The 18,958-nt window shown below is 39.1% G+C and overlaps 1 protein-coding gene across 2 annotated transcripts in view; it reads left to right on the top strand.

Moving 5' to 3' along the window:
* The window catches only part of LOC131692195 (neuropeptide-like precursor 1), a 147,584-nt gene extending 130,837 nt beyond the window's left edge, over positions 1-16,747 (top strand). Inside the window, exon 5 of one of the 2 annotated variants that reach the window (XM_058979106.1) lies at positions 15,177-16,747. In XM_058979106.1, the coding sequence (XP_058835089.1) occupies positions 15,177-15,618 (442 nt within the window). In that variant the 3' untranslated portion in view covers positions 15,619-16,747. The remainder of the gene's footprint in view (positions 1-15,176) is intronic. The other variant, XM_058979107.1, reaches the window with a different exon arrangement.
* The last annotated feature ends 2,211 nt before the right edge of the window (positions 16,748-18,958 follow it).

The following is an 18,958-nucleotide window of genomic DNA, read 5'->3' as shown; positions in this document are numbered from 1 at the left end:
TCGTTTACCGGTAGCCGCTGCTGACAAGCCGCTGAAGGTAGGCAAAGTCCGGACGGTATCCCCAACATGGCACTGAAGACCGTGATCCTGATATTTCTGGACATGTTCAGGATAGTTCTACACAAATGCCTTGGCGAAGGCTATTTCCTGGATTGATGGAAGATTCTGAAGCTGGTGTTGTTGGCAAAACTAAGGAAGCCACTAGGAGATCCCGCATCGTATCGGCCTATCGTTACGATCGACGTGATCAACGCGTTCAACAGCGCTAGCCGGCAGGCTATCGCCGTAGCGCTGCACAGAATACGGTCCCCGGACTATTTGTGCAAGGTTATGAGAAGTTACTTTCAGAACCGAGTACTGTATACGAGACCAAGGTGGGGCAGAGGTCGATTAGCGTCACGGCGAGAGTACCTCAGGGCTTCATACTCGGCTCAATGCTCTATTTATTGTACAACGGCGTGTTAACCCCGTCCACTGCCCAGAGGAGCTGAGATCGTCAGCTGTGCAGATGACGTTGTCCCGACGATAACCGGCGTGACTCTCGAGGAAGTGAAGATGTTGACGGCAGAGACAACAGGCATCGTGGAAACCTGGATGGCTCACCACAAGACAGAGGGAGCCTGGTCGGAAACCGTAAAAATCCAACTTGTCGTGATCAGCATCGGCAGACACTCAATCTCATCGAAGAGTGCGCTGAGACACCTGGGTGTGATAGTCGACGATCGGTCGAATCACAAGAGCCATGTCGACTATGTACGTGAGAAGGTTTCGAGGATAACTAACATATTGGAAAGTATCATGCCGAATATCGGAGGAGCAAGATGCAGTCGATACGTTTCCTGGTGGGTGTCTCATCCTCAATACTGAACTCACTCAACTCAAAGCGGAGCTGGATGAAGTTGACAAGCACGTTTCACCTAATGGCTGTTCGTCTCGTGAGCGCGTACAGGACAATATCGGTGGAGGCGGTATGAGTAATTGCCGGGATGATTCCCATCTGCGTCACTCTGGCCGAGGACGTGGAATGCTACCAGCGGACGAATACACGAAATGCAATAAGACTGGTCAGAACGGACTCGTTGGCTAAATGGCAGCAGGAGTGGGACAACGCAGAGACTCATCCCAAATCCGTCGGTGTGGGTGCGTGGGTGAACTTTCATTTGACGCAGTTTTTGTCAGTGCGCGGAAGCTTCCGCAAAAACCTGCATCGGTTTGGACATGCTTCATCACCTCTATGCCTGGTGTGTGGTGAATGTGCAAGGGACACCGGAACAAGTGGTCTTCGAATGCCCTAGGTTCCAAAAAATTCGTAGAGGTATGCCCAGCGTGACAGTGGACAATATCGTTGACCAGATGTGCCACGACGAGCCTACCTGGGACGCTGCCAATAGAGTGGTTACGAGTATACTCTCCGAGCTGCTGAGGAAGTGGCTAAGGGGCCAACAAAGTAGCGCCATCGGCTAGAACGCCACCATGAATCCACAAATCGGGTTTCGGGAGAAATTTCGCCGCTTGAGAACTCTCCGTCAGTGTAGACTAGGTCCACCACCGGGGACCAGTTGAGTAGTACACTACGTAGTATCGGGTTAGAGTCGTCGGGGCACCAGTGATCCGGACGTCTGTCTTCAACGGAATCGCCGGACCAATCTTGACTCCCTCCCGGGTAGTTCATAAGTAGGCTAGATCCACCGCTGAGAATTGGATCGAATAGACCGCGTCGAATAGCTAGCAGAGAGTCGTTGGGGCACCAGTGAATAGGAAGCTATGCTCCACCCAGTATCGCTGGACAAGCTTTAGCACTTACTGGCTGGCCGGTTGAGTAGGTTTGGTCCACCGTCGAGGACTACATCGAGTCGATCGGGATGATGGTGGTAGCTAAATGGGTCACGGAAACGAACATCGGTATAGGAAAAAATCAACCGCCAAGAAATTCACAATAGGGTAGATTCGCCACCATGGACTATCCGACAGCATCGTGGCAAAAATGGGAGGTAATTGGCGTACCTAGAGAAATTCCGCTGCCGAGGAACTCTCAGTCGGAGTAGCATAGTTGACCACCGGATAATATGCGAGCCGATCTTGATATAGCTGAGAGTTAAATGACTCAGAAAAGCGGAAGCCTGGAGCTGAATGAAATCACGGAATCAGCATTTATACGGATCACTGGGACGAGAGCTAAATGGTGACGTAATAGATGGAAACAATAAGTAAGAGAAGATTCGAGAATTAAATTAAAACTTAAAGGTCTCCAATACACTACAGACCAGGTTTTTAAAGCATTTTAAACCTTGCTATAAAAAAGAGCGCCGAGAATGAATACCAGGGAACCTGACACCCTACTCCACTGGAATCGCCGAACTGACCTCTGCTCCTGGTTGGTTGGCTCGGTTTCGTGAGATTTTCTCTCGCGGGGGGAAATCTCCGTCGGAGTCCATTGTCGGGGACTAGACCGAGTAGTTGGCGAACGAGTCGGGAGCTCAACGAGGAAGTGGTACTAATTGTCACAAGGATGCCGAAGAGCTCAGTAAATTAGACTGCTAGAAGTTTGCCGCTCAGATTGTACTCGTAGGGGAAGAGCACTCATGTGGATGGTCGAAAACTGGTAGTGTGTCGAGGAGATGTGCTGCAACCCAACTACTAAATAGTTGGATTGGAGTGTATGCTGAACACACAAAGAAGCATCTCTCCCCGAAGCCCGAACTAATGCCGGGAGGCATCAGGTTCTGTGCATGAGTAGTTGGCTGCCCAAACATGTTCCCTGAGTTGTTGGTTTTTGCGTTGCGCGTTGCGTTGCGTTGCGTAAGCACGGTATACTTCGTAGATTGCAGACTGATGACTCTCATTTCCAGCCAGACTACTTGAGGAGCATTGTTTGGGAATAACAATTGATCCAGTCCAAGCGAGAATTTCGCCTGAGAGCCACCACCATCTTTACCGTAACATGGGATGAGAAAGGAAGTGTTGATGTGGTACTTACTTAACGGAAGGCCCCGACTCAGTGACACTCCCATAAGTACCACGGATTGGGTAGTGGGTGGGTTGTTAGTTAGGATTCGCTTCAAGCAAGTGATGCGACTGAGAATATACTTTCGTGCATAAAATGTTTGAATAGTTTAATGACTGTAGGGTACGTAAATGTTCTAGGCGTTTAAAATCTGGGTAATCGTTTATCGAGATTGTTTCATCGAAAACAACTTGAACTCCGGACAGCCGGCTGACGGGAGTGTTGTCGACAATGTAAAATGGACCGTAAACAATGAGTTTAAAAGTGGTATTGTGGAACATTCATAAATTATGTCACGCAAAGATTACTCAACACTAACTAACTCTCTGTCATATTACCAAGTTATTTTTATCCTTGGTCTAATACGAATGAAATGATTTTAGTTTTTCCTTCATTTTGTAGTAGCACATTAATGCCGCTACTCGCAAAAGTGTTCATGTTCCATGGAATTTGCTATATACATGGCACACTCGTGCGTAAAACGGCCGATTGCGTCAAAGCACATGACGTGCGCCCCTCCCATTTATGTCACAATTAGTCATATCTCTACCTCCTAATAGCGTGGCAGAATTTATAAATGGTCCTTATTGGTCTAATCACAAGCATATTGAGATCCCGTAACTTGAAATTTTCCGTTCGAGTAAAAGCCGTTCCCTGAGTTATTGGTTTTTGTACACTTTTCTGCTCAGGGTGCTTTTGAGCATTTTCCAAACTCTTTAAAAAAATCTCCTACATACAGACCTTTCTACAGTCGTGATTCGATGGTTGGACACTTTTTAACTGGACCACTTTTTAGTTGGGCCTCTGCTAGTTATACCATTGTCCAACTAAAAGACATCTGAATGTGAAAATTTCATGTCATTCAATCTGACAGTAATTAGAGATGTGAACAGATGCATTTATATTACTAACTACAGACGCTTTATACACAGACTAGCGAAGCATCAAAAATTGCAGCAAGATGGACTGTCAAAAAGTGCAGGCAAACGAGTATGAGCAGGGCTGGCGGAACACCTTTTTCCCGAGTGGGTAGTAAGATTCGAAGTGATTTCTCCTCGTACTGAAGAAAGTTCAGATACGGCGTGTGTAAGTGAAAGTGAAAATTCCCTGATAATATCTGGTGGCTATTTGGAAACACTCTTTGTTAACAGGATTGTTTGTCTGACTGCTCAGAGAAAATGTGGTTGTTGAATACTACACCCAACATCCAACGGGTATGTTTCTATTACTTTTGGGTAAGATTCTATTGCCTTTTTGGTAACAGACCACGCAATTGCGCATTGCGGTATTAAAGTCATATTACCGCAAAGATAGAAAATGGTGGAATGACGATGTAGGATAATTCGGTCGATTTCTATAATAGTATAAGCATCGAGTGAAACCAGCCGGAGTTCTGGCGGATTTCTTCCTAAATTCAAATACCGGAATCTGCACCAATTTTGGCAGAAATTGGCGGAATTGCGGATTTTTATAGGGTAACTTGGATAGTGAAAGAAAAATTTTAGGCAGTTTTCGGAACCGGCCTAGTTTTCGGATCGGACACAGCTCCAGATCTGGGCCAGTATCCAAATTTGGACCTCCCGGATCTGGATCAGTTTCCGGATCTGGACTAGTTCCCGAATTTGGACCCATACCCGGTAATTGACCAGTCCCTGAATCTAGCCCATCCCCTTTTCCCTTACCAGGTCAGGACTTGAACCAGGCCCATATTTGGTGCTTAGATCCAGACAAGAGTCGGGATCCGGATACTCGGATCGGATACATGGATACAAACTATATGTCTTGCTTTCCGTACATGACGGGAAAGACTATTAATAATTTGTGCAGTCGCTACCTTGCTGTTGATGTTCGTGATAGAAAAAAAAATCAATTTAACTACGACCGAAATACCCCACCACTATTCCGAGTCGGCTTTTTTCTGACTGTGCTTTGAATCTAGCTGAGTGTAAGCCGATGGGTATCTCCGGCGACCGACATTCATTCAGGCTTAGTGCAGGTAGATTTGAATATTTCTCCGATGGCAAAAATAATACCAATAAGTCATTGATAAATCGCGTGATCTAACTAAACAACACTCGACCGTGTACGAAAAAGTATGTTGTCTACGTATCCACCCGGGAAGTAGAGATTGATGGTGTAGTCTCCGAAAAGGGTCTTGATTATTGCGAAATAGGGGGTGGCTCCTTCCAGATTCCTGTGCTTTAGTCAGTGTAAATTCTGGTATACAAGCAATTGTGTTCAGTAAAAATCGAGGAGTATTAGAAAACTTATTTTCCATCAGCCTCATTTCGAGTCTTTCGTTGGATTTGTTCTTCGAAAATTTGTTCTTTTGAACGGGGCTCGTGTACTTGTTCGCTTTTTTCTAACCCGGAGCATGAACTGAAAAACCCCCATTGTAGAAATAAGGCACGGTGTGGAAAATGCAGAGAGGATCAAGACATTGGCTCCTGGTCTCGGAAAGTCCACATGGGACATCCAAAACTTCAAGTGTCTCTATATTTCAGCCATATTATTTTTCTAGGTTTACTTCCGACGTAGATCTTCCTCAATTTTAGCATTATTCGTCATGGCCGAAAACAATATTGAGGAGCGTTTTGGGGATCAAAACGTGCTATTTCAATCGGATTAACCTTTGCACGGTACCAGGTATTGAAGTTGTCACTTGTTAAATCCGAATCATTGGAAAAGATTTATTGATATTTTTTTCCATATACATCGTACCTCAACTGGTTCGAGAAGATTTCAACTCCCACGGCATGTCATGGGGTTGTCTTCATGCTGATAACCGATCAATCTTACTGCATGATATTCACGACAATTTCAGTATGACCATCTTGAATACAGTGGAAATGACACGAATGCGTACTTGCGCAGCCAAGTGCGTTAGATTTATCGTTGTACTCTACCTCATTATTGTACCCATTGATTGAAAGTGCTACGCGTCCACTATATCCGAAGCAATCGAATCAAAATGAGAAATTCCTCCGGTGGAAGTGTGCAACGTTTTGACTGGCTTGTTTTTCTACACTGAGATTAAAGGCCAGACGAAACGAATAGGGGAGACCGGGGCTAATTGGCGGTGTTTTTAGTTTTCAATTTTTATCGCTTTGATGTACGTAGATCCTGTAAAATAGAACACGCGGTATGAAAGAGCAGACTGTTGGCAACATCTATATTTTTTAAAGTGTTTGATGCATTGTCTCCATTTTTAGAGACCAAAATATGCGACGCGGAAAACCCGCCAACTTACCCCGGCCCCGGTGAGTGGCGGTATGTGAGTATACGCCAAAAACTAAGCAATTAAATGGAGATTCAATTACTTCAAGGGTGCTTTTGGAACGTGCTGAATGTCTTTTCGAGAAAACTGTATATTAACCGACATTTGCTATTATATTTCAGTTTCAATACCCCGGCATTTTGACTTTGTCGCGTACTCCCTATTCAAAAGCAAATTTTCGAAATTCTTCATGCAATTAATAAATGTCTCCTACATTGGCGAGATACACAAGAAAAAGATTTTCTTACTTTCGAGTGAATTTCAGAAATAATAATTGTTGAAGTATTTTTTGCACTGTAGATAGTACCGCCAACTTGCCCCGCGTGCAGCACCGCCAACTTACCCCAACCGCATATTTTATTAAAAACTATTTAAAAAATAACTTGTTTGTGGATAGAAGTAATATCTATACGGATACTGAAAGCTCTTTTCACGCGCTATCGAAAAATATAATCATTCGGGAAATAGATTGAAAATCGCCCTAAATAACGCAAAGTATTTAAAATTTTGAAAATTTACTTGGTATGCTTGAAAACACAATATCACCCACAACTTTCACCAAACAAATCGTTTTGCATCAAAACCACATTGGATAACGGGTTTCACATAATTTGAGGTACACAAGAAGAGGGATTCCGCCAACTATCCACAACCGCCAACTAGCCCCGGGCTCACCTACCTGGCGCGAACAATCCTGGACGGTTTTCCATTCCGTTGTGGGCAGAAAGTGCTCAGCATTGTATGCGAAAAGGTCCGATGAGATCAGATCGCCCAAATTTTTCCGAATATACGCGACGTTAGAAACACAAATAAAAAACTTGTTTGAATAAAATTGTATAATAGTCTGAATAAAATTGTATACTAATATTTTTTGTCTATCGATATGAACTCATTGTTTTAAGATGTAGATGTGTCAAAATGTATTACCATGAGTATAAATATAATAAATAATTCCCAATTTTAAACAAATCCTAATTATTCTCAAGAAATTTAAATTGTAAAGCAAAGAGATTTGTATCTGAATAAAAATATGCAATTGTTTTACATCGAGGATTTCCAACGCAAGAATTTAAATACCCATATTGTCAGAGTTATCGAGAATATTGCTCAACCGGAAAACGCCATCTTGAATTTCAAAACTGTTCCAATTGTCCATTTTCAGCATCTGCTTGTCAATCCCGTTCCAAAAATACTCATATTGTTAGGGTTATCGAGAATATTGCTCAACCTACGAATATTAATAAGAATGTGAAGCAAACTTTTTTTACGAACTAAATCCCAAATAACGAACACTTTTTTTACGAACTAATTCAATTTACGAATCCCCGGTTTGGTTCGTAAATGGAGGTTTCAGTGTACTACCCATACTACCCACGCATTCCGCCGGCCCTGAGTATGAGGGTTTTGACAGGGGAAGTACAAGAAGAAGCCCATGCAAAACTTAAGGGATCTTCCGTGAAGCCAGTTTGCATTCATGGTTGCTAGTTTTACTGTTTTGTCTCGGCAAGTTTGTGTATAAAGTGTCTGTACTACTAACGTCTTCATTAGAGATTTTTTGACATCTGTCAATCGGTTCAGCTATCGAAACAAATTCGCTAGGTGGACAGAGGCTGTGGCCCAACCAGCGAATTACTACTGTATATGAGAATGGCAAAAATAGTCTTGGTGTTCTCTAATCGTGGAACTCAAATTTTCTATCCAAAACATTTTTCGAAAAAGTTCGTTGGATTTGACTACTGATTTACAACTGTTAGACACCATGCAAAATTGATTCAGATATCACTTCGTAAAATGTTTAATAACTTCTTCTAACAAAACTGGATTGTTTTGCAGCCTTTGACGATGTGTTGGGCAATGAAATTATCTTTTCTTTTTCACTTGTAGTGATAATTTGATGTATACATGCCACCTACCGGAAACAAATCGAACTAATGGGTTTTCTCTATTGATTTTTTTTTCTCTGGGAAATCTAGTATACTAGTGTTATACGAAAGGACTTATCACACTTCTAGGTGGTTTCAATGCGTTTCGTCTTAATATTTGCTTTTTTAGTTCAATCCAAGATACGTTTTCATAACCCTTTTCGCCAATAGAGTTCTATGCAAATCATTTCACGCACACTACTTGGGAGATTTGTGCTTTTCAGCTGTCATATGTAAAACCGTCAGTCAATTTTAACGTTTGAAATAGCTCGTCTAACGCATTCACACTGGTGTTGACATGCTCCCCATGCTCCATGTCCAAGATGGAGAGAAAGGTGGGAACATTTGACACTTTTGAGTGTATTAGTATTATACTTGGCATGGCGGCCGGGGCCTTTGAAGTAAACATGAACATCCGAGCGAGCATCCTGATTTTTTGGCGCACGATGAAAAGTGAGAAAAATCCGAGCTTCACCTCGGATCTACCGATTAGAACACTTATGGACACTTTTTACCTCGAAAAAACCCGATTAAATTAATTATGACCGAACCGAAATAAAACTTATGGCAACAGAAAGGCCCACTACGTCACTTGTTTGTGCTTTTCTTCTTGTTTTTTTGGCTTCACGCTCATTGATAGTAACTTAAATTTGAGTGGCTAGCCACTCAATTTCATAAAAACTGCACATGGTCAAAAACTGAGTTCGCCTCGTTTACTCAGTTTTGAGTTTTGGATGCAAATGTCAAATGTGAGTATATTTTACTCAAAAAGCAAATTTGAAAAATAATCATTCAGTATTTTTAATATTATTACAAAGAATCTCACCGATACTTTAAGTATCCTTTACCTGTTCATCCAGACGCTAGCGATGTCTGGAAATATAATCCGACGACGTTTCTTCACATCTCTTTTATACCAATCGGTACATTGTAGAACTAGCAGAAACTATAAAAACACGAATAGAAGAGTAAAGCCATGTCAAGTGATCCTCGAATTTTTCGCAAAATCACCGATTTTCATGAGATATGTTTTATTGCATAGGGATTATGGTAAATAGCTTTTGGTATAAATATTTCGTTAAAACTCCTTTTTTCCTTTGAGATATTAACCCTTAAACTTTATTGCATGATAAAATTGTAAATTTTATATCTCAAAACCTACTGAAGATAATTGAATGAATTTTTGTACACTTATGGAATGATATTTACACTATCTCATAAAAATAATTTTACAATATAATTATGTGAATAACGGTACTTTGCATATTCTTAAAAATTTCAATTGCATTTTTTCTTGCGTTCTTCACGCTAAAAAAATTCAAAAGGTATGTCAAATTACGCGTCAATCTCTCACCTTCAATAATCTATATTTATATTTTTTTCATTTTTGTTTCTATCGAGAGTTATGGATGATTTTGTAACGGTGCGTACCTTCAACGCACGGCCCACTTTGATGCAGCCCGGTGGAACTTACACATTGGCAACGCCGCATGTCCCAACGTCCTACTGCGCATCGCGTAGGAAACGTGCATCGCATGACTAAATGAAACCACATCTCTAGATTGGTGCAAAAGAACAAACTTTTATATACGGATTATCAAAGGTTAATGTTTTCTGGATATTTTGAGATACTTTTAGATTTTTTTTGACCGAAGTGCACAACAAAAACAATTTTGTTTAATGAATACTTTTTTATTATAACTTAACGTTACTAGGAATTAAACTGTATCGCAAAGAACCGAAACATAACTTATATAATACGCTTATGTTATTGCCATTTTCGAAGACACTTTTGTTATGGCATTTTCGTTTTTGACAGTGTACACCAGTATTGTCGGGGCTATACTCATTCAAACTTCAGTCTATCTCTTTTTTTCTCTATACTGGTGTATACCAGGTCAAAAACGAAAACGTTATTAGTCGATGTTTCATCCAAATTCATTACTAGTCTACAACATTATACAGGAAAATGGAACATTTTATGAAAACAGCATTTTACTTCGCTTGTTTATGTCCACTGAGTGATCTTACTTATAAACAACGAAGTGTCTTGCGAAAAAAAATTACTTTGAATCTGTTTTCCAATCGCATTGGCGTGTTTTCTTTATCGCTATTGCTTCTGTCAATTCTGTTAATTAGTGGTTCTCCAAGTTCTAGTAAGATATTATTTACTGCATCAAATTTCAGTAAATCATCAACGATTTTAAATTCAAAATCTTCATTACTTTTTTAACGAAATACAGTATTCGGTTGGTCGAACCATCATAAACACAAACGAATGTTTTTTGAGCAAATATACTGTGCTAACACCTAGACAGAACAAACTGACGATAAAAAGTAGTAAAATATGTCAATTTGCAAAAAAAAAACATATACATGCAGATTCAAAAATGCCCATTGCTCAAGTTTGCACCGCAACTGCCAACATCTGAGCGAGCCGGTTTGAGAGTTTGAATGACAGAAAATTAAGTAATTCCTGAAAAATATAACACTAAAACCATGCAAATTACTCGGAATATGTTCACCTTTAAACATCCGCACAGAAAAGCTTATCTTTTTGCTCTAATATCGAAGATGGCAATTTTGGACATAAGATACGCTCTGCCAAAGCGATACGCGGTAGGACGTTGTTACATGCGGCGTTGCCAATATGTAAGTTCTCGCGGGCTGCATCAAAGTGGGCCGTGCGTTGAAGGTACGCACCGTTACAAAATCATCCATAACTCTCGATAGAAACAAAAATGAAAAATTATCAATACAGATTATTGAAGGTGAGAGATTGACGCGTAATTTGACATACCTTTTGAAAAGTTTTAGCGTGAAGAACATAAGAAAAAATACAATTGAAATGTTTAAGTAGATGCAAAGTACCGTTATTCACATAATTATATTGTAAAATTGTTTTTATGAGATAGTGTAAATATCATTCCATAAGTGTACAAAAATTCATTCAATTATCTTCAGTAGGTTTTGAGATATAAAATTTACAATTTTATCATGTAATAAAGTTTAAGGGTTAATATCTCAAAGTAAAAAAGGAGTTTTAACGAAATATTTATACCAAAAGCTATTTACCATAATCCCTATACAATAAAACATATCTTATGAAAATTGGTGATTTTGCGAAAAATTCGAGGATCACTTGACATGGCTTTACTCAGAAGTTAGATTAGAATAAAAACAAAACTCAGAGAAACCTACCTTTTAGTTTTCTGAATGTTCTGCTTCGACTCTACAGCTACTAGGTCCGTGGCTTGATCTTTTATTAAAGTTTTAGGCGATGTCGAACTCCTCGCACTTTTTCTTGAGGATAAGTAATTTTTTCACTCAAACATTTAAAAATTGAATGGTTACTCACCAGCTGAGTTAACTCTACTCAAATTAAAACTCATTTTTTGACATATTGCGTCTATTTTTCAAATTGAGTGCTCTGAACTCAAATTTTGAGTAGTTTTGAATGAACGTGTTCATCAAAGAAAAATGACAACCGCACTCACACACAGAAAAAAATGTGCACACCTGTATCCGTCTTGCTCCATGTCACTGTAAAACTTATTCCAGAGACGTACAACACTGGTTGGTCAGGGTCCATCATGAAAATAATCCAACCAAAAAGCTATTTTCGATTTGTTTTCTTCGACCTATGGCAGATGGAGGAAAGCAAACCATTAAACACACTTAGGGTTCGTCGTTGTTGCGGTAATTACCGCAACCGCGCGGTATTTACCGCACCCGCACCGCAAGATCTGCGGTGCGGTGAGACGCTTTTTTCCCGCAGATGCGGTGCGGGTAAGAGCTTTTACCGCGCGGTTTTACCGCAACTGCACCGCAAAGAAAAAATTGATAAAGTTATAATATTGATTATTCTAAATTGATAAACAGACTGCTATTACGAAAGAAAATCTAGCTGTGTCCGAAATATTTTGACGCTATTATTTTTACGACATATTTTATACTTCTAAGTAAAACTTCACAAACTAACCATTTCAAATACATAAAATGCAAGATCCAAATAGAGACAAAATTATTAGATCGTTTAAAAATAATAAATACTCCTAAATCCAATTTAAAAGTGCATCACTTCTCCCGATTTCTGTTGGAAATCGTGGAATTATGAATCGTTTTCGATATCAATTTTTCAACTGTGAATTTTGACTAATTTAAAGGAATTAGAGATGAACTAATTATGCTGGGACTTATACACAACCCAAAGAATATAATTATCTTCATCAAACCAAACTAATTTGGAGTAATTGGCAGTAAAGGATACAAACCCTCTAAGAACGGTTGGTTTCAAAATCGTCCAATGAAGGACGTTCGTTGGACCAATTTGGACAACGTCCAAATAACCGTTCAACGAACGTCCATCATTGGACCCGTGTTGAACGATTTTGAAACAATTTTTTGGACTTCTCAGTGGGAATGTATGAAAGCGTCCAAAATAAGGAGGGGTCCAAATTAGGATGATTATTCTATCAAACGTTCATCAACATCGTATTTCTATCTTCTTTGATTGCTGTGTAAATTCAATGTGAATTTTTCTTCAGTCAATTTTATTGGACTCTTTCTCAAAAAGTATGCTACATAACTTTTTTTCGCGTACTTCCATTCAAATTTACTATAATTTTCTACAAAATGAGGTCCTAATATTTTTCAGTTAAGACTATTTTGTAGCTTTTTTGAAACTTTTTTTGCCAAATACCACATAGTTTGACTCCCGTTCACTTCAATTGAAGTTTTTGCCATTGGCTTTTTGGGAAAATATTAGAGGAAAATACATTAAATGCTATAACTTTCGAACTAGCCTTTAGAAAATTACATTTCATACATTTTAAAGGGAGTAATCTTAGTTTTTGAATGAGAATACATCTGTTTCTTGAAGAATGCGGACGTTAGAGTTTTGGGATATTTTGTCCGTAAAATCCCCTATTTTTAAAAATCATTTTTTATGTACCGGTTGAGACTAGGGTTCGCAGTACCGACCCTTTTTGGTGAGAACCGGTACTACGGTACTGAAGCCTTCAGTATCGGTAGTACCGGTAAAGTACCGGCACTCTAATATTTAAAAAAAAAATTGAGCTTCAAACTGAAATTGAATGCTCAAACTGATGATCTTATTCTCAGATGATTGATTTGTGATGATAAAAAAAACTTGTTAATTGTTTTTAATTGCTTCGGAATGGCAAGACTCATTTCACAGAAGATATTTTTCGTATAGGACACCTTCTTTTATTTCGAAATCTAGGCCACTTTGAAATCAATAACTGCTAAGTGGTGCGACTTTCGTCGACTTGAACAGATGGTAAATGTGTGAAACCCTATTAACAACAGTAAATCAAAGCGAGAATGGCAGTAAATCCAAGCAGGTCAATCGCATTGCCTCTCTTGCTTTTTGAAAATTGGTTTCGACCTTTATTTCGTTTGCCTACTATTCTCTAATGCATATCAAGGCTCCTTGCTTTCCTGTAAACTATGGAATTTTGCTGAATTTTCCGATCACCAATAATTCCATTTGAAGCAGCTCACCAAGTCAAGAACTATTAGCTACTAAATCGCTGTTAGTTCTATTATAGATAAAGGTTTAAGAGCAAACCAAATACAGACATGACTTAGACCATAGTCTTATTACGCGCCACCCAGTGAATAATGGAAGCCAACCAGAATGTCGCTAATTAAACTTTAACTTCAAGAATTATTATGATGATGGTCCCACCTCATTCCCACACAAAGGTGTTATCTCAACGATTTATCTAGAAGGCAAATTAATATAATTAAACGTTATCTTGCAGACCGATATTTTGAAACAGATCCCCCTGCAGAGTTAACATATTTGTCATAAAAAATTGTATAGTACCGAAAATACCGGTGCTGGCTTTTGTTCAGTACCGGTATTACGGTACCAAAAATAGGTCGGTATTCCCGGACTTTTCGGTACCGGTATTACCGGTACCACAATCCTAGTTGAGATCGGCCTCCTGTTTAGATGTAATGTATAGAGCGATTTTTTTTTCGTCAAATATGGCGTCGTTCTTATTGATGAAATACAATATGTTTTTATTTCACTGTATATATGCGCTACTTTATAGAAGTACTGGTATTTCGACTTTAATTTTTTTTTGGTGAAATTCCTTTAAGAATGAAACACCTTACTACGTAAATGAGAAAATCATCCATTTCATTTTCATATGTCAAAAACATTGAAAATATGAAAATTTAAAGAAAAAAATATGCAACTTCATTTCTTATTATATTTTTATTCTACTTTTTTCAATTCACTGAAGGGTTGTTAAAATAAGTTTTCCTATTACTGCAGTAGAAAGTTTTTGAATGTATAATGTTTGCCTTAAAATGTACGGAATTTTATTAATAGAAAATGCTAAAGTTAATTTTTTTTATTAACATTACATTCTGAAGAGTCTCTTAAAGTTAAATTTCGTGTGAATAAGAATAACATTTTGTTATATATGGTTACACAAATGAACAATTTTTCAACACTATTTTCAAAAATATAAAAATTTTGCCGCATTTACCGCATTACCGCGCGGTGCGTTGCGGTAAATAAAGTGCGGTTGCGGTAAGCGGTGCGGTTTTATTATTTTTTTGCGGTTGCGGTGCGGACAATCCATTTACCGCCCACATCCGCACCGCGACGAACCCTAAACACACTAATACAGTTACGGATCGCAAAGTACTCTATACAATGGGAGACAGAGTATAGATTCTCATAACACTCCATACAGTTTATGATACTTTCTTTTAAAATCTATGTGTACTTCAAAATATTACATTCGAATTAGTGTAGTTTTCGAGAGTTGTTGAATTATTTCTGCTTGAAGTTTCCTATTAATTCAGATTGTAGATCGCTGGTTTATGTTAGATTTTCGGCACTAATTGTTAAACATTCTTCGATCTTCGAAATAAAACTAATCGATAACTTTCACCATTCCTTTCTGTGTATAATGTCTTGTAAAAGGTCGAGTTATACCTCCAACCCGAGCGACTACGACAACCAACCGCCGCCGTTTGTAGACGATGCGACACTATCGGCGACGGCAACGGATTACGAGGCGCCCCTTCTCCCTATATCAGCAGCAGCAGCAGCACCAGCACCAGCAGTTCCTGGGGAGCCCCCGGTCTACAGTCTACGTGGGGCTCAACACCGCCCCGAGTTACCGCGCTACACTGGCGACGTTTTCGGGACTCGACCCCGACCCTACGGCGGCGGATCGCACGAGGAACTACCGGCGTACTACGCCGGTTCCAGTGAGGCTCCGCTGAATCCATTTTTCACCGAGGACGAGTACCACTGCGCTGCCCGTCTGCGCAAGCTGCTCTACTACCTTAAGAAACAGTACTACCTGGACAATAAATACATACAGACGATCTACGGACGGAATGCTTTAAGATACAACTAAGTAGATTAGTGAGTTTTGGAATTATCAACACCCAAAATGGAAGAAGCTGACACAGGACAATAATTTGCACTTGTTAAACAAAGGTAAAAAGCTGCTGACACTGTATATTATTTTTTATTAGTTTGTAAACTAGAACGGTGGCGTTTCGGGTATCAACTCGCCGAACAAAAAGTGTGAATCAAAACAATGCTGTTTAAACTTATTATACACATACACATACACATATATGAACTAAGACACAACAAAACAAGACAAAAAGGAGCCCCCTCGTAAGTGTTTGTAAGCATTTATATACTGTATTGAAATGTAGACTTAGATAAGGTAATTACTGAAAATTTTAAGATATATTTATCGAATATCAAGCTGTAGTCAACAGTAAGACAGGTAAAGTTTTGAAATGAGTTGATTTCCGTTATATCTCTGAAAATCTTCCACTGCTTGGCTTTCTCCCAGCGGAGTAGACTTAAACTAAAATAACCAATATCTCTATTCCCATATCCCTTCCTTCATATCAAATAGAAAAGAAAAACGAGAAAAACTGAACTTTTTATATTTAAGGCACACAAACATAAGATATCTTCCTCCTTTTAATAATCCTATTATATGAAATTTTATCCTCATATATTTATAGACTTTACAGTATACAGAATCTAATATGAAAACCAAAAGTAAACGAAACTGGTGCAACATTATTTGCCCACCACAGACAGGCGAAGCCGATGGTTCTTTACAGAAAAAAAAGTGTAACCTAAGGATGTTCAGAGAGAAACAAAATGCTGTATTCCAAAAATCCCTTTCCGATGAACATCCCTAGATGTGTCCCGTAAATGTCAACAACCCCGAAAGTTCTACGGACTTTCAAAACAATTTTCGTTTGTTTGTTTTGGTACGCAACCATTCCGCCGTGGCTAGAACGGAAAGTGGCACCGAACAAATCAGCCAAAAACACAGAGGCAGCTAATAACGTAGAGGCCATTCCGACTAAAACCCACAGATGTCTAACATTTATGGGAAAGTGGTCTCTCGCCATCAACCCGAAACTTTTTCTCCAATGGTACAAGGGTGCCTGCCTGGGTGAGGAACCTTCCGTCAGGGTGTACAGGAAAAGGGAAAAGAAGAAGAAGAAGCGGCGAAAAAAACACCGATCCCATTTCCTTGCGGGGCTTCCTTTCCTGCTGCTGCTGGGAACAGGATTCGGAAAATATGTACAGAGACACGCACAGCGGGAGTGACAGACGCAGAGCACACGGCATCGCCGGCAAAGCGTGCCGAACCACGTGGAGAGCCGAAGATGAAGTGATATAAATTTCAAATTAAATTGTCTCGTTAGCAGGTTCTTATTTTGTGCTTGGCAACGGACGCGGTCCTAGGAAGTAGGGGGGAATAGTGTGGTAGGTACGATGTACGGGAACTGCTCTAGAACTGGATTTGAGTTAAATTCGCCGGCTTGATTTGATGGAATTTTGATCATTTTTTATGAATGTCGAACGAATCAATCGTTGTCGTCGTTGGAAATCTCTGGCCGTAGTAGGAAAGGGATCCCAGAGCCATCGCTGGCAGATGATGGTTCGCTGGGGCGGAACTCGAATGGAATTGATGCAAATATAATAACAACAGAAAAAACCAAAAATGCTGAAGGGTAGATTTCCAATTCCAAGGAGCGGGGTTGAGCAATGCTTTGGATTGATTATGTGTTATTCTATTTCCATTTGGCACCGTAAATAAACCGTTGCAAAAAATATGTTACGATGGTGGGTGTGGCAGCTTAACATGGTGGGAAGATTATCCGATTTAAAGATTTACGTGGTGGCTTACCTAGTAAATTGATGCTTTGTTGTAAGGATTCAATTTATTTGATTGCAGGTATTTTCCAGTATCTCTAATGAACTGTTTTGTGTACGAATTGAAGTTTGTCATAGATCAGCTGTAAAAAGTAGACAGTTTGACCTCAGATATAGCTTCAAATAATCTTCATAAAACAACATAATGCGCAGTGTACTATTCTGATGTTTGTACGCAAGTATTTTATCTTCTAGGTATGAAAAGGCGTTGTTTTTTTTTATAAAAGTCCGCGTAGATTGAAGCCAAATCTATATGGTTATAGGCCAATATTTTGATTAGTGTAAAAATACACGTTATTTATTTTGCTATGTCAAGTTGTTACAATAAATTAAATGAAAGAATATTAGAAATAAGATCTGAAAAGCGTACTTATTGCTCCGTTATAATTTATTGTATAACTAGGTTGGCTCAAAGTTACTGCAAAAACTCTGGTTGACAGATACAAAGTTACCTTAGCGTTTTATGCAGTGTTGCGCATTCCTTTACACGGGACGCTAGGTATAACGGGTTACTTTTAATTAAAATATACTCGGAGATAAGAAATTATCCTTTTTACAGCAGAAAACGGGAATGAAATGAGTGGAAAATGAGTTCCGTTTTTATTTTAATATATTTTATATTTTTTTTATATAACTGTGTTTATTTAGGCCCAAAAGCGGTAGCTTAACGAGGCCGATAATTCATTTTTTTCAAGGTACATGACACTTGTTAGTGGGGAAGAGAAAGCCGTATTTAGGGGCTGCTTGCTCCCCTCTTATGTTGTAAAATTGGCACTGTCGTTTTATATTTATTGTTTTGAAATTCCATACTTGGAATCTTGTATGTTTACATTTACAGCACAATTCCTTAACGTTTATATTGTAAATAGCTAGAACCTATCCGCGTTAAAATTCAAATATTTCTCATTCAGGGTATTTTTTTAATATTTTTCATGCCACGCATCATTTTTCAAAGTACGCAAACGTATTGTGCATAAACGGCTGCCTTACGTACAAGAAATTATCGAAAAAAAAAATATTGTTGCTAAGGATGTTCATTAACTTCTGATTTAAACAATCGGTTTTGTTGTACAGGGTGTGCGATAAATGTTTGTAGAAAATGGCATGTTTGCAATTCTTTTAGCGCCAGTAATTCATATTTGCAATGAATGGCTTATTTTCCGTCTTAACGTATGGAAATTGTAATTGTAAAATTTCGTTAGTCCAGAAATCGCCTTCGTTTTCGGGGCCACTCACATTTTTTTAACAGGAGTCGGGAAAAACTTCCGCAGTTCAAAATTAACATTTTTCTCATTGTATAAAGACATTTTTTATTAGCAGTTCATTGATTCAAGTTGTCAAAAAATATAAAATCATTACATGTATTACTTTTCAATCCACGAGAATTTACGAACTTAAGGGGGGGGGGGGGTGGTTAGCTCCAGGCGTAGCTGGCGTCCAAAAGTAACCCACAAATCTCGACAAACATATGATTACGGCCTAAAAGCCAACTGTCATAA

Source organism: Topomyia yanbarensis, chromosome 3 (assembly GCF_030247195.1).
Source record: "Topomyia yanbarensis strain Yona2022 chromosome 3, ASM3024719v1, whole genome shotgun sequence".
Classification (NCBI taxonomy): Eukaryota; Metazoa; Arthropoda; class Insecta; order Diptera; family Culicidae; genus Topomyia; species Topomyia yanbarensis.
This window is presented reverse-complemented; position numbering and strand designations above follow the sequence as displayed.